The sequence below is a fragment of the Lagopus muta genome, chromosome 4, assembly GCF_023343835.1.
Source record: "Lagopus muta isolate bLagMut1 chromosome 4, bLagMut1 primary, whole genome shotgun sequence".
NCBI lineage: Eukaryota > Metazoa > Chordata > Aves > Galliformes > Phasianidae > Lagopus > Lagopus muta.
Window position 1 is genome coordinate 16,790,596 of NC_064436.1, and position 17,533 is coordinate 16,808,128.

Here is a 17,533-nt window from a genome sequence, read left to right on the forward strand (position 1 = left end):
TCGTGTTTTCATAGGTGACCAGCACGAGGCATGTAAATTTAGTGTCGGTGTCCAATGCAAGTTTAGCTTTGGCTGCACTGACACTGAACATTAAGGAGATGACAAAGAATCAGGGGAAAAAGAAATGTATATTGAAATGTTTGCATCTAAGTTCTGCATTTTGTGACTCACTTTCAGGTAGAGATGAATCCCAATGGGTATAAGTGTATAATATGTTGACTGTTTCACAAGTCCAAATTGCCTCTTCCTAACTGTTAATTTTTGCTGTGAAAACAGCAGGTATTATCTCCAGCATACAGACTCTTCTGTGTACTCATTCCTGTCATGTGATGGCGACGTTCAGTCATGTCAAACAGCAGGACCACAAGGCCCCAGAAAGCAGAGAGTAGGCACAGGTTCTACCAGGCTGGTTTTAAGTACAAACTATAAATGATAATTTTTAGTTTTTGAGTTTCTCAGAAACATTTGATTGATTACATTTGTTGAAACAGACTTTTCAACAAATATAATTCTCTTAACAGTTAAAATGTCTCCTGTATGGTAGCTTAGTACAAGATTTTTGAATACCTTGTCCACTGTTCTTTGCTTGCCAAATAATCTATGCTGTGGAGTTGTAATGTATAAAACTGTGGAAATGTGTCCACTAGCTTTCAAAACTGGTTATTATTACCTTTATGTCCAGACACCCGAATGAGGCCACTTATACAGTGCTTGTGGATACTACTTGGTTCTTTTTATCAAACAAGGTCATTAAATCCAGATTATACTCCTCCTCTCTGTAGGGTTTGTTTGATGTTATAGCAAGTTTATTCATCTCACCAGCCCAGAAGAAAGGTATTCATATTCTTTGTTAGGTCAGATCATGACTTGAATTAGCACACTTGAGCACATGTGAGCACTAATGGTTGTGTGAAGGAGCTGGCACTTCCCTCTCTTGTCAATTCAGATTTTCACAGGAGTGAGATTGTCTTCAGGTGACTACTCGATAGGCAGAATACTCTCAGGTGAGGCAGGTCTTAGAGAAACATGCTGGCATGTGCCCTGTGCTCAGAGAATTTCTCATGCTACAGACCTTCCTTGACAGATAGACAGTCCTACGAATCCGTGCTACAATGTTAAGTGACATCAGGGGACCTAACTGAACCTCACTGAGGGATGATCTAGCAGATGACCAGCCTGCACTCTTGGTGATATAATAGGTTATGTGAATACCTTCAGGAAGGTTTCCTGTTTTTGGACACCTCTAGAAAATAAGCTATGATAGCATGATATTTTTAAGAAATACAAACATTAAAAGCATTAATGAAGTTTAAAAAACAATCATTACATACCACCAACAAAAAAGCAAACAGTAGGGTGATTGCACAGCATGAGGGGAAGAAACTTTTATAGAGACAGTGCAATTGAAGTTGACTTTTATAAGGAGCGTTTCTCTTCATCTCAAAATGATACAGAAGTCTCTATTAGCATATGCAAACAGAAAGAGCCCAGGCCTGGTTTCTAAGTCCTATTACCATGCATATGAAAAGTTTCGTTTTACTGTCTGCACAGAGTTACTACCCAGATCAATTTATAGCTTTTAGAAAAGTGCAGAAGTAGTTCTACATATTAATTGGGTAGTTGTTGAAGATAAAATGCTGTAATAAATTTTATGACCCTGAAAGGAACAATGAATTGATTATGTGTTCAATATTAGTACTTTTGCTTTTTCAGTGTCATTGCCTTACTGCTCTGTATTTGTAGCTGCAGTGTTACTTAGAGTTTTGAGAATTGTTCTGGCATTTCTTTTTCGCTTTTTGTACTTGCAATTTTTCCACAACATTACTTAGCAGTGAAGCTTCTGAACTTGTTAGCATAAAAACTGTTTTCTGGCCTTATGTCACCAGCTCTATGTATGTTTTTACTTTCTGTGTCTCAGTTTCCTCATCTGAAATTCTCTGCAGCGCTTTGAATTCCTTTCATGTAAGGACTTGTTCTTTAGTAGATAACAGTACGATGTTTCATTTTTAACATTTGCATCAAATACTTTAATTTTGCGTTGCTGTATTATTGGTTTTTATGTGTTTAGTGGAAGAAAAAAGAGTGATGGCTTTATGTCAACATAAAAATAAATGTGTGTAACGCAAAAGCCATTAGCTAATCAGACTGTTATTAACAGTTTAAGTAATTTGAAAACCCTTGCCCATTTTTACTTAGCTTGAAAAGTAAAACAAAGAGATATTAGTATATTGTAAACTGTCACAGTTAAAATGTCATCATTCTTTATTTTATATGCTGTTACCATTAAGAGATGAAATGCATGTCTTCAGTGTTAGAAACTGATCTACTGTTTAGTGAGTGGCATTTGATTGCATTTAAACACCATTTTCTATTAACCATGTGTATAGCACATTCACATTTTGAGAAGAGAGAATTGCTGAATTTTATAATGATGACGTTGTACAAATGAATTAGTAAAGATATTTCTGTGCTAGCTTCTATTATCAGATAAGAACTCTTTTTAAAACAGTAACAACAAAACCTCTCTGTTTTGAAAAATAAAGACTTTTCAACAATTCAGAACTGAAAGGATCAAAATCATTTTGTTCCTTTTATTTGAACTGGAACATCTATCAAAAGTTCATGAGGGTAAACATAAACAGGTTTTATTTCTTATTTTATTCCATGGCACTATATTTTTGAATTATTTGTCTTGGGTAGAATAGTAGACAAGATTTTCACCTGACATACACTCTGTGGTACTGAAAGTTGATAAATAGTTGTTACTGAGAAAGCATTTACTTATTCTTATAGAAAGTATGCAAGTAAGTTTCCAAAGATAGAACTAGTTCTAAGATTACCACTTGAGTGATTTTGGATGCTTATATCCAGAAACGTTCATTGATGAATAAACTCTCGTATAGTAAAGCAGAACACCATTTTTCTTCAAGAGGAGCAGAGCATGTGCAAAAGTAAGTTAGGCATTATGTCTCGGAAAGCTACATTGGTACCTGTGAAAGCTATCTCTTGGTTTAGTATGAGTCACAGTTCTGAACATGCGTTTTTTTCTTAATTTTAATATACTGTTTAAAAGAGTTGTATTTTTCTGTGTATTTTTGCTAATTTGTACAAGGTGTATCTAAGCCTGATGTGGAACAATGATGCATTTTGTTCTGCTTCACCATGTGATAGGATTGACTTTGTAGTAGATGCTATTTTGATTAATGCACTACAAAATATGGGCCAGCTGTAAAGCAACCTACCCCATGAGTCTTATTATGTTTCAAAATTCATCATACCTGGTATATAATGTGTCTCATTTTCCCTGTGGGTTGCCATAACCTACTATTCCATTGCAAAGTTGAGCATCTAAAGCATCAGACTTCAACAAAAAAGTGAAACATAACTGAAAAGGACAGAATTCACTTGTAACCAGGGAGTCCTACGGTCTTTTATTATAGATGATCAGTCAGTTGGATTGCACTTTTGTATTCTGATCTCTTGAACTGGATTTTAGGGTGTACAGTTTTCTTTCTCTAAAGCATCAGCAAAATAGTATTGTGTGCCAATTAAATAATTTCTGGCTGCAGATAGACAGATTTGGTGGTTTTTTTTTTTTGTTGTTTTTTTTATTTTTTTTTTTATTATTTTTTTTTTATTTTTTTTTGTTACTTTGTAAAGACACAGTGCATTGACTTGAATTTTGCAAGTCTGACTTTTTTGAGGTGGTTTTTTGGGGGGGAGAGAGAGTGTGTGGATTTCTTTTTCCTCATGAAGTAAAAGATTTTTTCTCCAAACTTATCCAGCTCAGATCACAGCTTCCTTCTCTGGTCTGTGCTGCCATTACTCCAGTCAAATACAAGCACTAAAGCCTTCACTTAACTATTATTACATTTTTCCCTTCAAGGCATCATGACATAGCAATTGATATAGGATTTTGTTCCAAGGGAAGCATGGATTATTATCAGAAAGAAAAATACTTATGTGTATTTCAGAGCTATTTTTGTTGTAGTACCTGTCATTATGTAACAGCCAGTGTAATTAGGTTAGCTTTTGCTTGGAAGATAATAGAAAATAAAAATTCATTTTCCAGTAGGACAACTTGTAACTCCAAATCTGATCTCTGCATAAAGAAAATGCGAAGAGAACTGTGAGGCAACAACCCCCCTATTTCCTTTGCTTTGCTTTTCTTCACTTTTTTTTCCTGTTGCTTTTCCAATAACCTCTATTTCTTTCACATTGTGGAGAACATGAATTGCACCGCAAGCTGCATGCAAAGCATTTTGCTGTGGCAGAAGGTTGCTAAATTCAGAGATGTGCTAGATTATAGGTAACGGAAATTATCCTGATAAGTGTTCTCTATTGACAGTGCAAGAAATTATGGAATCCAAAACCAAAACTTGGGCTGATTTTGCATTTCTTGTCTCTCTTGCTATGCTCAGTATAGAGGATTGATAAGCAATGTACTGATTAGTTTTTTGGGAGGTGGACTAAGCCTTGGGTTTTAATTTAATTAAATTGTAAATACATATATATGCATATATTTTTCTGTGATAAAAAAGAGATCGTCTTAGAAAAAGCATTGCACTCTTATGTCAGTGTCTGTTTAAAAAGTCCAGTTATGCTATTGAAATGTATGAAAAAATTAGTGTGACATCAGCGCAAGTTTCAACAATAACTGCATGTAGCTCATTTCCTTAACATTGCTACGGAAGTATTAATTCATTTAAAGTGGTTTTGGTTACATTGTTAATCTGTTGATTTACAGTATTACAGGAATTATCTGAAAATACAGAAGTTTTTGGGAGTGGTTAATTGTTTGGAAGGAACAGGCTAATATAGCAGCAGTTATTATATTGGGGGTATAAAATTTGTCTTGCAGAAAAATAGATGTATTTCATGGTTATCTTCAGGTTAGCACATCAGAAAATGTACTCAAAATTTATTCCCGGATACTGCATCATTAATGTTTAATGGAGAAATAAATCTGGGTATCATCAGCATAGCAATGCTATAATCTTTGGATGTGAGTAATGTGTCTCATGTGGGTGGGCATGAATGGCAAGTAAGATGGGATAAAATATGCAGCTTTATATGAGGCACTGTGGGGGACTAGTGAAGATCTGAATGCTATTCCTGAAACGCAGGATGGTAATGCCCTATAAAATAGGAGTTGTGCCATAAAGCAGATAGAAACATCAAAACAATATAAAAGCAAATAAATATTTATTTTGCTTTAAACAAACAAAACAAGATACAAACTTCAAATATTGGGAAATTAGTATTATAATTATTTGGTATGTTACAGTAATTAGTTAACTGAATTCCATCAGCTAGTACTCTGTGAAGAACAAGACCAAATATATAACTTCAAAACATCTGACAGTATGGGAAATTTTGGTTCGTATTTGTTGGTATTAGGTGTCTGGATTGTATATCTGCTTGTCCATATTTGAGCATAGTTCTTTCCCAGAAAGGCATACCTCTGGTACTCAACTCAAGGATAGCACAAGCAGCAGCAGAATTTCTATTGAAGGTTTATTAGCTGATGATAGATTTCATGTAACTATCACTTACTGATCTTCCTGCATATTGTATCATTTGAAAATTTAATTAATGGCTTCTTGATTTTAAGACTATTTGTAGAACTCGGATGAAATTTTAACAGCTGAAGCAGGCTTCTCATTGATACAAGATAGAAATTCTGTTATGATCATTTTTACTTACGGTTTGTCTGTGGTTGTGACTACTCAAGCCATGTTAGTTTAAATTTTCATAGAATCATAGAATGGTTTGGGTCACAAGGGACCTTTAGGGTTATCTAGTTCTAAGCCACCTGCTATAGGCAGGGACACCTCCCTCTAGACCAGGTTGCTCAAATTTTGTTGTTAAACTTTCTGATATCATGTACCAGTCAGATCATATTGCTTATTAAATGATGTAGAATGACTTAAATTAATAAAATGAGTAGATCAGATTGTTTTTTTTTAACATCTTCTCAGCTGACTTCTGAAAGTTAAATGTTCTAAAAGCACTCACTTAGAAAACAATCTTCTTTTAATGTCTATTATTATTTGAAAACTGAAGTTAACCATGTAAACAAAATCTAAGGTCCGATGCCTGAACACTGCCTTAGTTCAACATACAGATCCCTATTTGTCTCTACTTAAATGTACCATGAATAAAGACAGTGTTGTTTTTCTGTCTAAAATGGCCCAAAGTAATGCTGAAGAAAAAAGTTTTATCAGGAAACTTGCATTCCCTGACCTGATGGAGGTTCTGTACGTCAATGAGCTGTATTTATACTAATGTACGTTTTAAAATTCTTGTTTTTCTCATTAACTTAGATTTTCATGTAATACAGAGACTTAATAGCCTAAAATACTCTATTTTTTTCTTTCTTGTTTCTTTTGCATAAAGAGATTACATTTTAATTAATTACTGTGATTGAAGTGGTCTGTTATTTTATCAAATAAAATTACTATCTGTAATTTTTTAAGTCTCTTCTACTTTTTACTGCTGCTGCCTTAACAGTAATGACCTATTTATCCATTATAACCTATTTCTGTTTACTGAAGAAAATACTTGAAATTGAAGAACGTCATTCAAATGCCTATTTTCTTTCCATGTAATATGTTTTGGTGCATTTCCCCCAGTAACATTCCCAGAATTCATTTTATGTTTCTTGCTTCTGAATTGAATAAACATAGGAAATAAAAATAATTAGGTCCCTTTTTTATGTGCCCAGCATGTAGTGTATACATACATCTTGTATGTAGGTGACTTCAAAAATTTTTTTTTCAGTATCTGCATCTTAGTATTTTTCAGTTGCAAAGAAACTGGTGCCTCCTATTTATTTGTATGGAAACTATAGCAGATACAAAGAGCGCAGTAACAGTATTTGGTAGAGCAAATTCTCGGTAACCAAACATTACTTACATTACTTTTTTACAGAGTCACCACTATTAGTTATGCATTTTTGGCAGCACAAACTGTTATGTATTTATGAAAACATGAGCTGAGAGCATAGGCATATCCTTGCTTGTTAAGCTCTTAAGGAGCCTATAGGCGTAGCAGAGGTCTTGGAGAAACAGAGAGTGATTCACTCACATTTAATACTTCTAAGCTTTGTTAACGTCTTAGAAAGAGAAGATGAACAGAGGCACCTGTACTCTGGAGTTTCATTAAGTTGGATTGGCAGTACTAGATTGTCCATAGTAGGGTATGAGAGGAAACATAGCAGAGCTAGAGATAACACCAAAGTACTTTAAAACAGTATCCTGGCTCTTAAAAAAGCATCATCTTCTCTCTTATTTACTTTGGCAATTAGCAAAAAATAAGTATCCAATAAGGGGAAAATATTTGTTTTGTATTTTTTTCTTTTGATGCACCACACTTTTTTTAACTTTCAATTTCAAGATTCAAACTTCTGTCCCCAAAGTGGAATTTTTCAGTGAAGAAATATCATGAATTAAAAATACTTTTCTTACTGCGTGTGTTCTAAAGAAGCAAGTATTCTCTTTAATATATTGAAACAGTAATAGCTGTTTATGTTCTTACTGTAGAACACCTATGTCTTCCTGGACTGTGAGGCCAGGAAGACTTCAAATCCATATGTGTAAAACATTGCTAGAATGATAACCTCTGTTTACAGTGCTATAAATGTTGTGTATGACCTTTAAAAACTTAAAGCTTAAAAAAAAGAAGCAACAAATATAAAGACTGTTCAAAAATCTTTAATTTTGTCTGAGCAGTATTTGACTTTGTCAAAATTTTAAAACTTTTTAAGTACTTTCTGAACTAATACCTATCATAAAGTTTTGAAGGCCGTTAAATAGATTTGCATTCTCATATTTTAAGTGAGAAGCCATGTTTTTTGCACACCATTTAGCTGGTAGGTACGTGTAATAAAAAGTGTAGTTTATTGGGCAATAATGATGAGTATAGAAGATATTTATTTTAGTTTTCTGAAAAATGTTTTCATACGTGTTTATGGCTTGTAGTCAAAGTGCAGCCTGTTTGAACTTGATTCCTACTGATGGTCCCTTCCTAGTGCTGTTGTTGTTTCTAGGATTTCCTTAACACATCTTTTCCTTGAGGAGAGATTACCTAGGCTTGTTGCCGCAGTATATCGCACTAATCCAAGGACTTGTGGCAGTTCTTGTCATCACCTTCTGCTGGACTGGTAAGCGTTTTGTGTTACAGGGTGCAAGGTACAGATGCATCTTGCAAACAGACATCTCTCACTTCAATAGTAGAGAGTTTTAATTACGTGTCCAAATGCATCCTGTTAATGGATTGTTAAATGCGCTTTCAGGTGGTGTGTCAAACATAAAATGTAAGGAGGCAGCACTCCTTGAGTGTGTTATTGGGTAGAGGTCATTATTTTGTTATGTTTTCTCTCCCTGTGTCAAAGAAAAAATGCAAAATTAAATACAAAGCAACCATTATGGGACGGATTGGGAGTAAACTGTGAATTCTTTAGCAACTAGGAAATATCTTAGAAAAAAAAAAATCAACCACAGAAATACCGTTAATAGCAATAGATATAATTTCCTTGATTGTTTAAACGTTTGATTGTATAATAGTATTTAATCTTTTTTCATTTCTTTGGTATTGTTTTCTTTTGTTTTCTTCATGCATGCAAAAATGTTTCTGGTTATTTATATGTGTGGAGAAAACAAAGGCAGAAGGTTCTGATCATGGTGAATGTGGTATGTGTTGGCTCCCAAAAGGTCTGAAAATGTTGTAACTACCTCTGGAATTATATAGTTTGGTCTAGGAGGAATGCTTTTAAAGTATCGCAGCAAACTACTTAGCCGTTTAAGAATCTTTAAGACACGTTACTAATATTATAGAAGCAATTACTATCTTAAGCAGTAGGAAGATGTTAAAGATCCAGCTCTGCAGTATCTCAGGGCAAGGCTTAATTTACAATTATTGTAGAGGAGAAATAAATGCTATTTTTAAAAAAAGCAGAGAGACTTAATTACTTGATTTGTAAGCCATGTAAATAATGGAATAATCAGATTATATTGGTAAGAAAACAAATTTTTATTGGGCTTTTTTTTTTGCTTGTTTTAATTTGTAAGTTATGGATAAACTACATTCAAAATAGCTATTTATTCTTTCCTTCTGTTTCTTGAGATTTGTTTTGCTTCAGACTATGTAGTTGTAGTAGATGAAAGCTGTCTAGAATTCTTTGTCACACTACTCTTCATACTGTGAATTTGTTATGATTTAGTGTGGCTTTTGGGTAGTAGGACATGTATGATATTTATACTTAAACTGTAAACATGGGAAAATAATGTATAAACATTGGAGATGGAGAAGGGCTGAATTTTCCAAATCGTGAGCACGGGAGTGATAATAAAAAAAAGAAAAAGTTAGAAATTACTAATGAGACTGGCAGTGAGTCAGATCACTACTTATCTATACTGAGAGCTTTAAGAAATATAGTCCTGTAGCTTCCTGTGGAAAAAAAAAACTGTTACTATAAACCTAGTGCTTTTCACACTTGCTTTGATTTTCTTTGCTGACCTACATGCAAACTTCTGAGGAATGATTCTGCGTAGTATGACTATATCCTTATCTTTCATGTTCCTTTTTTTTCCTCATTAAAAATACCAATTTTATTGTGCCAAGCTCATTAATGATTGTGGCACAAGTCAGAAATTATTTCAGATTGAAGAAAAATGGTTCTTTGCCCTTTATTCAAAGTCTAACTGTTCAGAAGAAGGTAAGCCCATCTGTGCTCTTCAGTCTTCATGAGGGCAGATAAATGTCTTGTCAGATCATGAATCTATTCACGAGCATGGCTATTTTTAGGAATGCTGCCCTCTGTATATTTTTTTGTTGTTTTCAATTAAATTGCTGCCAGAACATAACCAAGCACCATCTCTCATTACAATCAAACCAGAGGAAATTTTGCTATTTCAGAATAGAAATGGTGTGAAGCTATTCTGGAGAACATGTGATTAATATTTAACTATTAGTCAAAGCAGCCTGCTTTAAAAAAAAAAAAAAAAAAAAAAAAAAAAAAAAAAAAAAGTTTATTCTGCCATGTTTGTGATGCTGTGGAGAAGGGAAGGAACACTTTTACTTCTGCTGTATTGGCTTTTGTTTGAAAACACATATAATCAAGGGAATGTTTTATAAAACATAAGACTTAGCCATCTGCATGCTCCTGGGTGTTGTACTTAGACCGGGATCAAATGCTAAAGAATAAGTATGTCCAAGTGTGCAAATTGTTTTTGTTGGTACTTCAAACTGAGTAAGTTTCCCATGGTTCATTTATCAATGGGATAAATTTCCTTGGAGATGTGTCCAAACAAGTAATAAAGAAATATGTCTCAGATTTTGCAATATTTAATGCTTGAGAGAAGTGATTAATTCTGTTCAGTATTGCTGATGGAAGAAATGATTTCACCTTATCCTCTTACGGTTAGCCTTATTTTTCTCTGTGCTAGCTATAAGCCAAAGTTTAGACTCAAACAGTGAGAGGTGAACACTGGTGAAGAATGGTAGCCAAATATTTGAAACCCTGATTTTCTGAATGGAAGATTTTTTTTTTCAGTAGTTTAGTAATAAAATTCAATATTGTAGTTTGATTATGGGTTGGTAGTTTTTGCTTTTTTTAAATCAGCTCTGGTAAAAGAATACACAGTAGTAAGGGAGATAACTTTTGACTCTACTAGAGAGTCAAGTGAATGTTGTTTTTGTGCCTGAAGAGATGTTTTGAGGAGAGAACAGAGGTCCTTTGTCAAGGGGTTCAGAACAAGTTAGGAGAAGCAGAATTTCACCTGTTTTGTACATTGCATTTTGAATAAAGAAAATTGTGCATACAGGAGGCAGGTGGGAAGCAGATACATTTACTCTGTTAATGCTCTAATTGCATTAAGATCATATAAAGAAAGAAGTGGAGGGAGTTGAAAAGCTGAGGTGTCAGAGATCTGCTCATAATTCACTAGGAAGTGAAATGGTGGTATTGGGCATGAACAACATTAATTGTCCTGTGGTCAGATCAAGCTGGCAAGTGGATAGCCTACTGGAATAAACTCTGTAGGCCACCCAGGTCAATGCATCTTGTGGAGTGGAGGAAATAAAGCAAAAAGGGAGATGAAGAGGAAAATTCCAGAGTGAAGACCCCAGGAAATTAAAAGACAAGCATGAGGCATACTATCAAACTCCCGAATGACATTCATAGCTGTCTAAATTCTCTTATATTCTCTTATTATCTTATTTCTCTTATATTCACTGGCCAGTAATGTCCTCTTTGGTTTTAAAATGGGGAAAAAAGAGGTTATATTTTCAGGCAAGAAGTTGTAGGAATGCATATGTTCTTAAATAGTTTTTGAGAACTTTGTAAACACAAACATTGAAAGGCGAGACAAAACATTTTGAAGAGTTACAAACATCTGCCTTGATAGAATGATTTCTCTATTGCATTTGTCACCAGATGAAAATCACAGAATAGTTTAGTAGTGGAGGAGTAGTGCCTAGTATTTGTATAAAATTATGAACAACAGACTATCGCAAAAGCTCTTGGGGTAGAAGGCTAGAACTGAGAAGTTCTCATGTCATTATACAGCAAGTCCCTAGGTATGGAGGGTGCCATGGGCTGAAATACATTATTTTGACATGACAGCTACCAGGTGTTCTCTTTCTATTTGTTTTCACACACAAAAAATCTGAGGGTCTATCACAAATGAAGCAGAACTGATGCTTCCAGCATAAATTTTTTATTTAGAAAAGTAAATCCCAGCTGCTCTGTAGCTAAAGGTTAGATTATTTGCTTCAAAACATAGTTGAGACTGTTGTGATTTCTTTTTTCTCTGTTTTGTTTAAGTATGCTGCATCTGCTTACAACAGAGAAATTTAGATTCATAGAAGTGAAGACATTCAGTTATTTTAAAATACAAAATGCTTAGAATTTGCTTGATAAAAAAAAATACATAATGTTCATAAAATAAGTGTCCAGTGTAATATTTTAAGTATGTAAGAAGTGGACCTTCCCCCCTCTCTCCCCCCACCCCAAGCCAACCTTTGTGTGCTTCCTAGAACAGAGAAATAATTTTAAATGCCTTTTATTCCCCAGTTTTGCAGTGAATACACAGCAGTTAACTGGCTTTTAATAAGCTTCATACATACAAAAGCTGTCATACACTGGTACTTATTTTTTAAATGCTTACGACAAAGTGAATGCTAAAGCATAATTGATTATTTAATGCCTCATTATAGTACAGCACCAGTCTAGTGTATGTATTCCTAGCTATGTTGTGGGGTTTTATCATATGTATAAGAGGATAAATTGGATTACCTTATTTGAATCTAAACTTACTATATTTGTGTCTTGTTTTAAAATTACCTGCTTTATGCAAATTGCATAGTATAGTTCTTCTGGAACATATTTAATGGCTCGCATCATTTTTTCTTTGGAAACCATACACACCTACATGTACATTTTTCATAAAATTGTGTCTGTCAGTTGATAAGGTTGTGATTATAAAACTTCCTCAAGGCTTTTTCTCTTTGTCTTTCAGCTGCATAAATTCTAGATTGTTTGTTATCTATCCCATGCTTTGATTTTAGCATGAAAAGTAGGCTGTTTGTTTTTAAAATTTATACAATGCTAATATAGAACTTATACAATGCTAATGTAGGCTGCTGCAATCTTCTACCCACTTTTCTCCTATAGGCCAGTGAATATGACGAACATATTTTGTGATTCCAGCTTCTAAAATAATACAGAAATCTCTTTTTCCTGAGATACTGTATTTTAAGAGGGAAACACAGGAGTACCTTACTGCTTTACTTTACACCAATGCCATGACATTATAACCTTGCAAACTTGGGTATAGAAGTACCAGACTGCAGCTGTTGCTCTGTGAATTATCAGCCTCTTGGGAGATTTTTAAACAATGTTATGTGTAATGCAGATTTTTTTGTGTGTGGTTTATGATGCAGAAATCATGTAATTTTTATTTAACTGTCAGGTTTCAAGACTGGGATGCATGGAGAAACACAGCGATAAATCAAAATGCGTGTGTAAATTGCATCTGCATGTAGTTGTTGTAACTGGAAGAATGTGGTACACACTACTGAGCACTGCTCACATTGCCCATTTTCTCCCACTTCTGTGGAGGAGAATCTACCAAAAGCAAACTTCCCCAGTACCAGATCTGTTTTGCTGATGCTGAAGCAAAAAATGATATGAGAGCGTTTGATATTAAAATAAGAGTTGTGTAAAGTTCTACTTTCTTGTTTTTAATTTTTGCTACTGACATGGCCTCAAAGACTTATTGGCTAATACTACTTCCGATGCCAATATTTCAGAAGAATATAATCATGATCTTAACATTTTGAAAGACTGCAAAGTATGGTGAAAGTTGTATGTATTTTCCTTCATCCTCTCTGCAAAAAGAACCATTAAACAAAAAAAACACACAAAAACTGCCAGATGTTATCACTGTGAATGAACACAAGATTTTCAGAACAGATTGATGCTTTGAATGCAAGTTACTGTACTCAGTAGAAGATAATTAGTCTTTTGAAATTGCCAGTAGAGAGGTCATGTTTTAATTCTAATGTAGAAGAGCAGTGAGTGGTCTTTACCCCTTCCCTCTCTCTTAAATTCTATATAACTTTTTTGTCGCTGTTATTCTTTTCTTTCCTTACACTAATGATATAAATGGGCATAAAGCAAGTAAAGCTGTTGTAGAGAGCTATCATGGGACTGATAGTCTCACAGGCCTTAAAGGGCAGCCAAAGGTAATTATTGGAGTTTCCCTACTCAGTGAGGGAGAAGAAGAGTGGTAACCCAACCCAACAGTCTTGTTAGCTTTGATGGAATTGAGGAGCAGCAGTTGGCTCACTGCTCAACACTGTCACCATATGTAGCTGTCTCTTCCTTGGAAACTTCTGCAGAGAGGCAAACTTAACTTCTTTTACACTGATTTTCATGGACTTATACTGTTTACACCATAAGCAATTGGAAAAAGGTGTCTCATCTTGATTGTTGTTAGGTGTCTGATTCTAACAGGAATTTTAATAAAAGATGCGGAGTTATGATCCCTGCTCTAATACAACCTTTATTTAGATTTATTGCTATAATTACCGTGTGATTAATAAAATATGCTAGCACAGTCACTAGAATCACCATTCTACTTTCACACAGTATGGTAGTTATATGCAGTAAATAATTCTGAATATATATATATATATATTTATATACACATAAATATACATAAAATCGGAAATTAATTTCTGATGCTTTACCTGCAAAGTGTAATAGTATAGTTAGCTGTTAGTTACTTACGAAATATATGGGAAGAATTGTTATATAGCTATCGTAATTCAGATGTTGTATGAAAAAGACATGGACAAAATTTCAAATAGACTAAACCTTTCCTTACTGTATTTTACCTTTATTAAAACCATCCCAGGACAGACTATCCTAAATTATGTTACAAAGCCAAATATTTTGTAGATAAAAATCGCCTGACCTATGTGGAAATATTTTGTTGGTAAATTGTATCTTAATTTAAGAAATTGTATTTAAAATTGATTAGAGTTCCAAAAAAATAGCTGCTGGATAGTCTTGTATATGCACAAGTATACAGGTGTGTTTGTAAGCATTATTGGCACACACTGAGCTGAGATGCATGCTATGGGAAGTAGGTAATGTTGTCTTAAGAATTTCTGAATTCTCTACCCTTTTGAATTTGTTGTGATAAAACATATTCCTGATTTTAAACATAAGACAATCAAGAGAAATAGTTTTCTTCTTTTCTTCTATGGTTCTGCGAAGTATCTGACTTGATGTGTAGAGTACCAAATAGATGGTAAAATAAGAAGAAACAAATATGAGACATGGGGAAGATGAATTTGTCATGGGTAGATTCCCATCTGTTCATAATGCAGCTGCCAACAATTTGTAGTGAAGAACATTTCTACCACAGCGTTGTTATTTTGTATGAGTTTCTTCTAGCATAGGTTATTTTATCTGCTGTTATGTACATAATATTGTAGTAATCAAATTCTGTTTATCGAATTTAATAGTCCAGAAGAATCTCAGGAAAAGAGTGATGCTGGGTTTTTCTTTTACAGATGCAGTATTTATTGACTTGAAATTTGCTGTTTTTAGTGTAATAGGAATATGATAACTTAATCATATTGTTAGTGTAATAGTGTCAGGACGATATGCTCTTTCCCAGAGTTCATTCCTCAATGTCGCTGGTCACAACAAACATGAAGTTTTGTGGAGATTTGTGTTGGCTTTTCGTGATGATGTTATTGGTTTCTTAGATACAGAGTAAGTCTTTACAAATGTAAAACTTCAGAAAATATATCAGATTTTTCAGTAATTTTAGATCATTATGTATTGTTGTTATTTATATGTCATGTTAGCATTGGCAAAACCGTTATGTCTTGGACCCCAGCAGAATAAGAGATTTTTGTTTGTTTTTAATTGAAAACAAAGTTTCTTATTGTAGAGGAGGTCATTGGAGATCTCAGACGTGATTTTGAATTTGAGTGCATAGCATTCTCGTGAGATTTTGTGTATTTGGTGAATTTTGATATTCTTGTATAAGCAGGAAATATCCTTTTACCCTCCAGAGATGGTGCTGGTGAGCAGAGCTTAGATGCACTAGCAAGAACTAGCATGTCCACTTCTGACTGAGCTGTTTTACTGTATTTTGATATACCAGTGAGAGATGCATAAGCTGAGGCAACAAAGTGCTGATTTACTTGTGAAACTCACTATTTTTCATTTAAGTAAGGAAATACTTCAAGAATACTTGAAAAAATATATCAAATATTCACCAAAAGAAATAAAAATGACTGATACTTAATTTCTTCTTTATAGATTTTGGAGCTAAAAAGAGAAAGTAAAAACAAAGGTGAGAGCAGAGAAGGGAATTAGTTGTGAATTACTTTAAAATATGAAATAAAAATTGGGTAAATCATTGGAGGTGTCTAGGAGCGAAAAGAAGCTGTTGTTGTGCTGTGTCAGTTGTGTAAGAGAGGAATATGCTCCAAGAGTCTTTTATACTCAGATTAATGCTGAGTCTAGCTTTAGAGTGGAAATAAATGTTAGCAGGCAAATAAGTGAAGAACTGGTTCTGAAGAATAGCAGATTTGTAGGGTTGTTTTTAAGTCCCCTTATTACATTTGCAGCGTCTTAGTGCCTGACAGCCTCTAGTCACTCCCCAGTTCTGCAGGTAATTTCTGAGACACACAGGTCATCTACTGCATTGTCTGTCCCTGTTATCCTCAGTCCTCCTGGTTTTGCATCTGACATTGAGATATAACCAGTTCAGTGGCTTGTGTCAGTAAAGACCACTTTCTTTGGAACAAAGACAAAGATACAAGTATAAAATCTTGCCTCTAGCAAGGCCATCAGAAAAATTCTCCTTGATTTCAGAGAAGCTGCATTCCTTCTTAGTTGCTAATGGATACAAAGAAGGTAAATATAAAAAAATATGTAAGTACGAATGTGGAGTTGTATGTTGAAAGAGAAGATTACTCCCCACTCAGTTCTCTTTTGTTCACTGCGAGTTTGAGTTGCTGAGATGGTTTGTTTTTCTCTGTATGCATTCCAATTCTGACAGCTTTTTCTTTCTCTTGTCCTGCTTTTAATTGTAATATACGGGTAGATGGAGGTGCACACTTAGCTGACAAAGTTCTCTTCAAGTATTTCTAAGTGGGGCACATTGAAGAAGTGTAAGTTGTTAGGGTTTTTTTGTTATAGTCCTCTGTATTAAGTTCTTCCTGCTATCTCCTCCTACCTTAGCAAAAACTAATTATTTGAAGGTTTATAGACTGCTGCTGCCAAATGGTCTCACAGTTAGTAACAGAGTACAGAAATGAAACAGAACACTAAACCTTGGGGATTCACCTGGCCTCCTTTGCAAGCCAGGTTGGTTCCCACAGTGTCAAATAACAATTAAAGGAATTGAGGTTTGAAGGTGGCTCTGTAGAGGTCAAACTGAAAAGAATTTTTGATATCTAAGTGTCATACCTTAGCACAGAAACAGAGCATAAATACTAGTACATAGGATAGCGTTTAAAAGTTTCTTTCTTATTTCTTAAGAGATTTTTAGTTAATACCCTTCTGTTACAGTTTCCTTAGTGTCTTTATTGTACAGTTGTGTGTATATGCTTAAATTCATACCTATTAGGAAAACTCCAAGATGAGAACTTTCCACTTTGTTAGAGGTAACATATATGTTCTTTCATTAAACATAGTAGGGTTATTTGCATTTATTCGTCATATAATGAATGTAAATATTTCCTGTTGTCTTCCGTCTAAAGATGTCAAACCACCAACTGCTGTCTTCTGAGTGCTAAAGTGCAGCTGCAGTGTTCTCGTTCCCTGCAAAGTAGAACAGTTTCAATTGGAGAGATTTAAGCTTTCTACTCCACCATAGGGAATGGTTTGCTAATTGGAGCACCCTGTTGGGAGAATCAAATCCCCTGAGGCTGAGCGTGAAAATCATGCTGCTTTCTCACATCCTGGGTGAATGTTTTAACAGCTGAAGTTTTGGTTATG

General features: G+C 34.4%; 1 protein-coding gene across 11 annotated transcripts in view; it reads left to right on the top strand.

Annotated features, from left to right (window-relative positions):
• The window catches only part of CCSER1 (coiled-coil serine rich protein 1), a 620,464-nt gene that overhangs the window by 407,386 nt on the left and 195,545 nt on the right, over window positions 1–17,533 (top strand). Inside the window, exon 10 of one of the 11 annotated variants that reach the window (XM_048941942.1) lies at window positions 8,051–8,400. The exons of the other annotated variants lie outside the window; for them this stretch is intronic. Within the exon in view, the coding sequence (XP_048797899.1) occupies window positions 8,051–8,077 (27 nt within the window). The 3' untranslated portion in view covers window positions 8,078–8,400. Of the gene's footprint in view, window positions 1–8,050; window positions 8,401–17,533 lie in introns of those variants that run through there. 11 annotated transcript variants of the gene reach the window in all.